The 6,765-nt window shown below is 44.8% G+C and overlaps 3 protein-coding genes across 3 annotated transcripts; 1 reads left to right on the forward strand and 2 right to left on the reverse strand.

Moving 5' to 3' along the window:
* Positions 1–2,284: 2,284 nt before the first annotated feature.
* CCR75_001119 (uncharacterized protein) lies at positions 2,285–3,487 on the reverse strand (the record flags this gene model as incomplete). Its single annotated transcript, XM_067959224.1, has 1 exon — positions 2,285–3,487. The coding sequence occupies one exon, from the start codon at positions 3,485–3,487 to the stop codon at positions 2,285–2,287; it is 1,203 nt and encodes a 400-aa protein (XP_067815460.1).
* Positions 3,488–3,599: 112 nt separating this feature from the next.
* CCR75_001118 (uncharacterized protein) lies at positions 3,600–5,114 on the reverse strand (the record flags this gene model as incomplete). The annotated part of the gene is made up of 1 exon (XM_067959223.1): positions 3,600–5,114. One exon carries the CDS (start codon positions 5,112–5,114, stop codon positions 3,600–3,602), a length of 1,515 nt encoding a protein of 504 aa, XP_067815459.1.
* A 172-nt stretch (positions 5,115–5,286) lies between these two features.
* CCR75_001117 (uncharacterized protein) lies at positions 5,287–6,615 on the forward strand (the record flags this gene model as incomplete). The annotated part of the gene is made up of 3 exons (XM_067959222.1): positions 5,287–5,475; positions 5,542–5,772; positions 5,845–6,615. 3 exons carry the CDS (start codon positions 5,287–5,289, stop codon positions 6,520–6,522), a joined length of 1,098 nt encoding a protein of 365 aa, XP_067815458.1. The 3' UTR covers positions 6,523–6,615.
* Positions 6,616–6,765: the final 150 nt, after the last annotated feature.

The following is a 6,765-nucleotide window of genomic DNA, read 5'->3' on the forward strand; positions in this document are numbered from 1 at the left end:
AGAGTATCCAATTTTTTCAATTCATTTTCTCATTTAGAATGTTGAAATGGAGACTCAACCTGTTGAAGTTGTCTGTTCATGTGTAAGTATTCCAGACATTTCACACTTGATCGGGTATAGACTCCCAATGCAATCGTTTAATGATTTCTGGATGATTTGCCAATAGTCTTTAAGAAAATACAGTAATTCTTTGATTCACAAAAATTCTTTTCGATAAATCTGTTTATGCAGGAATCATGCCAACAGTATATAGTTGTTTGATCCTTAGTATTCAATTGCTTCATTGTCAGCTATGGTCTTTACAAGCTTTTCAATAATTTCAAAGCTCTTCCAAGTGAAGATGCCAACGTGCGTGCTTGCGTGGCCTCTATGCTGACCACCGCGTCAGAGGGCGTTGGAGTTTTCCTGTTGAATCTATCGAAGCTCTTTATGTTCGGCAGAACAAATGAGAGAGATAACCTTTCCTTGTTGACTTCTCCTTTCATACGACCATTCTGACGGCGGTTGTTCGATATTGTGTTGTGTCTAGAAGCTACGTGACGATTGAAAATCTACATTAACGGAGGAGTTCGACACATCCATTGAACTAATGGATTGTCCGACAAGCGACGACTCAGATTGGAGCGAGGCAAATCAAGGCTATAATATAATGATTCGAGTGAAGCACTATTTATGTATGTGCTGCAGTTGCCCACATTACAAAGAGATATCAACGGACGTTTCAAGAATTCCAGGAGCAACGAGTCAAGAAACAGGAGTACCACCCGTCTAATACAAGCTTTTGCGACCTACGACGAGGTTGCTGGATACTGCATCAACATGATTTCCACCGCGCGATTGCTTTCAACTGTGGAGAGGAGATGAAGTCAAGGTTTTTAGCTTATATGTATCGCTGCTCGACGAAGTATGTTGACACTGTTAGTACATTTTATGCAGCCGAATGGTGCCGTCCCGCATTACGGGTGGTGCTTTGTGCTGACTTCCTACAAACCATTTTTGCCCTCATATCGGCTCTCGGTTTTCATTGAAGAATAGCTTTCAGAATGATCTTTACACATACGATTTAAGCTAATAAGTTACCAGTGCAGGAATGCACAGTTCTACTCATTGATTGATCTAAGTTTTTAAATCAATCCCTGTGTACTCTACAATAATTTTTAGTCTCGCGATATCATGTTGCACGTGGGACCAAGCAAAAGCGAGATAATGAGTCTAAACAAACGTAATGTGTAAGTTTTTACATTGGCTTAACCAACTTTACATTTATAGAGATGGATGACGCGTTGCCACTCGTGATGTTTTATCAGCCAATGTATGTCTGTACGCCCACGCCGGTGTCCTCTCAATTTACTTAACATCCTGTGTTGCCATCGGAAACTCGAGCGAGACCTATCACTTGCAATGTTGCGGAGGTGAGCCCTTAAAACCGTACGAATGAGTTGCAAACGCTTTCTGCTTCATTCCATTCTTCACATTTCTTATTATGTGCTTTCAATGCAATGAAATATTGAATCCTTAAACCAAATTGCCTGCTAAAATTGTACGCATGCGCTTCTACAGGCAACTCGGTGTGGAAATTGATGATTGTTGATAGCTCTTTTGGGGGTGATCACTATTTGTCAATGTATTAAATGTAAATTTGTATTTAACAATGCTAGCTATCGTCTCATGCTATAATGGTAGAAATGTCGATGACAGCTCATCGTACAATAACAATTAGACAGTATTTTGTTGGTGCTTACGAGCTGAACTATGCTAAATGCACTTAGAAGTCTTTCATGGTTCTTGCGATCGCCAGGTCGTACCACGATTTGATTTATGGTTAATTTAACATATACCATCGACAATGTCAGCTGTGATTTGTGAAATTTTAATCCTCGAAATTAGGAGAAGGTGTCGAAATTCGAATTATCATGTAGTTAGAGAAATTGAACAATAAAGGTGAAATATAAACAAAAACAACAAGAAATAGTTCATTGTATGACAATATTGCCGTTTATGGTATGTAACATTGGAAATGTCAAGCATGATTATTAGAAAATAATAATTTTATTCCTTACCAAAAGTCGAATTGGTGAAGGTTCGAGTAAATGAGGGTTTTCAAGGTTATTGCTTATCACATCCAACCTGAAGTCAAGGTTGATGCTAAGAAAAGAATTGAAATAGTATATTAAATGGGTAAACTCGAGTCTTTGTCTTCGAATCCGTGCGCTAGACCATCAACTAAATCTACGCAACAAAATTATTGGAGCCCTATCTTCAGTGCTTAACATCATTCAACACACTAGAACGTGTGGTAGTCTTTTACGAACAAAACGAGTTGGGCAGCAAGTGATTTACGGAAAGGCGAGGTCGACGAGTTAAGCGCTGCGTGCAGAGCCTTGCCACTTTCTGACTGGTATCGAGTCGGCACAATCGGTTCCACATCGTAGTCACCACCACAGTCCGAACTCAAGTCCAAAAATTTCAGCTCACCGGTCACAGAGCCGTCGCTCTGCTTCAAAGTGCACGTCAACGTCAACGTAAAATCAAAAATATAGCGCTTCGCGCCGCGTACAACAGCTATTGATGCGTCACCCTCTAGATTAGTTACATCCAACGAAGACACGACACCCTCGCCAGTACCCAATGGGGCTGAAACTCCCGATAGAAGCGTCTCAAGCTTGCTTTTCGCCCACGAAGTCATGTCTTTTTCTTCAAATGTATTGCCCTGATTCCATGCCGATCCACCATCCACACTCTTTATCTGCACTTTGTGGGGATGCTCTACCTTTTTAGGCGCGATATCACCAATAAGCTGCTTTGCCTCCTCAGTGAGCTCGTTGTTAAAGTAAGTCGTCACTCGTCCGTCCGCTAATTTTTTGTAGCCACGAACTTGTCCACTGATTTCCGCATCCTCGTCCACTACTGTCGAAGCCGCAGTAGTCGTCGCTTTAGCCATAGAAGGTGATCTACTTTGCGTCACATTGACGCAAGTCTTCGTCACTTTCTTGGGAATACATGTAGCCGGAAGTACCTTCTCCTCGTTCGCCATCTCTTCTACCTTGGCGTACAGTGTATCCACCGAGCTATTAGTTGGTTCCAGAGCCTTGGCCTGGTCCAATACAGACTGCGCTTCTTTATAACGACCAAGCTTGACAAGTGCTTGAGCTTTGCGGAAAAATCCCTTGGCATAAGTGGAATCGAGAGCAACGCAGGCATCAGCGTCCTCTAGTGCCTGCTCTATCTTGCCCATGGAGCACCGCGCTGCGGAGCGATTAGCGAAGAAAAGATGCCGATTCTGAAGTAAATTACTCTCATCCACAGCTAACGCGCGTGAATAGAGTACCTCGGCCTCTTCCAGCGCCTTTTGCTGAAATGCAGCATTGCCGCGGCGCCTAATCTCCGAGACAAGGTTTTCAAGCTCCACAGGGTTTGTGGGTACAGCGCCTTGTAGCACATCCGAGTGCCGCGAAAATGGCAGCGCAGCATCGCTACCGAACATCATTCCGGAAAACGTAACCGAGTTATTGGATCAATTGAAATGTGAAAAGATTGGCAGGCAAATTAAAAAATTCGAGAATTTTCGACAGCAAATTCTATTAACTTTGAAAGCTTGGTTAAGGTACTTCCATTTGTTTCGGTCGCTTCGCTTGCCGACCGTGTGCCGCAGAATCGAGGCTATAATTCTTGGCAGCTTCTAGCCTCCTTTTCTTGGCGGCATTAATACGAGCTTCGCGACGCAATGCCTCCTCTTCTGCCGCTTTTTTCTTGGCAGCCTCCTCGGATTCCCAGATTGGCAACTGCTTTTGATACTTCGGGCCAGAAATGTGCGATTTCACGCAATTCTCGTCTCGGATAATCGCTAACTCGGTTACATTACACCACAACATATCGGGCTTTGACTCATCTGGATGATCTACAAACATTGGAGCATACTTTGCAAACGAAAGCTTTAAGTTGCGAGCTTTTTGGTAGCGTTTGCCGCGAATGTACTCATTGATAATGCCCACATCGGCTTTCATTTCGTGTCCAGTGATTAAGCAGCGCACGCGCATTTCTCCTTTAAAAGTTATGTCCGGATTTGCATTCACTAGAGCCTCCACAGCGTTACTTGACTTTAACGCTTCAGCAAGTGCACTCTTTTTACTAGTAACAACTTTGTTCTTAGCAGTCGCATTCGTCTTTTTAATTTCTATTGAGGCCGGTGTTGTGTTGGAAATGGGCATCGCTTTATCTGGAGACGGCTTCTCGCTTGTAGACAATGAAGATGTCGAACGTGATTTCTTCGTTACAGGCGAGACCTTCGATTGCGGTGACACCTCGGTCGAAGGCGATACCTTCGTTGAAGGCTTTGTCTTTGTTGCAGAAGGCGTTTGTGACGAAGGCGGTGTTTTTGACAAAGGCGAACTATTTGTCTTGGTCGCAAACGATCCCTTTTTTTTGGTCGGAGACGATGCCTTTGTAGTAGTCTGAAGCAGCATCTTATTCGAAGGCGGTGTCTTTGTCTTGGTCGGAGGCGACGCCGTCGTCGCAAGGGATGGCTTCGACTTATTCAAAGGCGATGTCTTCGGTTTAGTCGCAGGCGATGGCTTCGACTTATTCAAAGGCGATGTCTTTGGTTTAGTCGGAGGCGATGATTTCGACGTCTTTGTCGTAGACAATGCTTTAATGCTGGACTCATTGTTCTCGGCGATTCTCATTGGAGTAGTGGTCTCAGCCACTGTAGTCTGATCCTTTTGGATAATCGTTTCGTGCGTCAAGATCTCTTTCTTCGGTATCTTTGTCTCAATGCTGTCTTTAGAAGTTATTGGTTCCTTATCCGGCTGCATCTGGTCACTCTTGCGTTTCTTCACGACAGTATCCACCTTGGAAGTGGCATCAGCGTCAGCGCTTTCTCGTACAGCGATCTTCCCTTTTGGTATCGGCGACGTTACGGGAGTCACGCTGCCATTGCTGCTCAGCACATTCAGCAATAATTGTTCGCCATCTTGAGGGTGACTGTCCAGAAATTTGATAGCATGAGAGACGATCACATCGGACTTGGCGTTTCCCTTACAAAGCTCTAGCTGTTTGGCCAGCGCCTGCAAGCCACGACGTGACGCGGACTCAAGTGCCTTACGTGCTTCACTCATGATTGTGATACGAAGGTATCCAATAAATGGTGCGCAACTTACGGAAGCTTTCACTCTCTGCCAGTCACGGCGAGCAACTCATAAATAGACTAAAATAATTTTATAGCTACCTTCTAGCACTAAGTATGATCGAAAAAAGGCTAAAGACACCGAAACCGATCTTCGGCAAAAAATGATTTCGCTGCTACACCGGTCCCGCAACTTGGTGAGACGCTGCTCCAGTGTCCGCTCCTTTGCCACCGCTCCCTTCGATCGTCCTCTGCGCGTCGGTATTGTGGGTGCTGGACGCATTGGCCAAGTTCACGCCTTAGGGGTACAGCGCACGAGTGCCCTCGTACACTGCATTCAACTTCCAGCTCGCGTACGTTTCAAAGACTCTCAGGTACTGCAAGGGTAACATTTAAAGCTTTAATGCGGCACTATGTAGGACTCCGATCCCGATCGTGCTGAAATAATAGCCAAGAAATATAATATCCCCCATTGGACCAATAATGCGTCCGACGTGTTAAGCCATCCAGAGATCGATGCAGTGCTCATCTGCTCCCCAACTGACAAGCACGCAGAGCACATTATCGAGGCTGCCAAGTTTAAAAAACACATTTTCTGCGAAAAACCTGTCGATCTTGAGCTTGACGTCGTTAACAAAGCTATCAAAGCGGTACGCAGCTTGTCAATTGTGACAATAGTCTTCTGTACTAATGACATCGTGAAATGGCTTAAAATTTTAAAGGCGGATGACGCTGGCGTGAAGCTCATGATCGGATTTCAGCGCCGATTTGATGCAAACTTTCTACGCATCAAGAAAGCCATCGAGCGCGACGAGATCGGCACGGTCAACATGGTTCGCATCACCAGTCGTGATCCCAGTCCACCTTCAGCGAGCTACATCAAAAGCTCGGGTGGAATGTTTCGCGATATGACGATTCATGACTTTGATATGGCTCGCTTTCTTGTTGGCGACGAAGTCGATGAAGTCTATACCATGGCACGAAGCGTTAATCCGGACGTTGCAGCCGCGGGCGACATTGACACAGCCGTCGTGCTGCTTAAGTTTCGAAATGGGGTTATTTGCTACATTGAAAACAATCGTGACTCCGCGTATGGCTACGACCAGCGCGTAGAAGTTTTGGGTTCCAAAGGCTCAGTTGCTTGCGACAACCAGTACGCAAACCAGGTTGTAGTGTCTACAAACAAGAGCGTCCGTCATGACTTGCCGCTGCATTTCTTCTTAGAGCGCTACATGGATGCTTATGTTGCAGAAATGGAAGCATTCATACGTGCCTGCACCACGGATGCGCCAGTTCCTGTTGGTGGTGATGCTGGTCGCGAGGCGCTGTTGTTAGCTATTGCTGCAAACAAGTCTCTGGCCGAAAATCGCCCTATCAAGGTTGACAGTGTGCGTCCTTGACTTGGTTTCCTTGATTAAAACATCAAAGAACATGTAAAAGAAATAATTCTTCCACGACAACCACCAAAATTCATATTTGAACTGAGATAATTATGTCATTTTGTCACTTATCCCTTTAGTAAAAATATGTCGCACGTCAGCAACATTTCAATTTATGTGCATGACACCAACTATTTTTTTGCTTGGCTACACCACTTGTTATCCGAGCAGACGAAGTAGGTTCCGCATTTGACCATGACGGCC

Source organism: Bremia lactucae, linkage group LG16 (genome assembly GCF_004359215.1).
Source record: "Bremia lactucae strain SF5 linkage group LG16, whole genome shotgun sequence".
Classification (NCBI taxonomy): Eukaryota; Oomycota; class Peronosporomycetes; order Peronosporales; family Peronosporaceae; genus Bremia; species Bremia lactucae.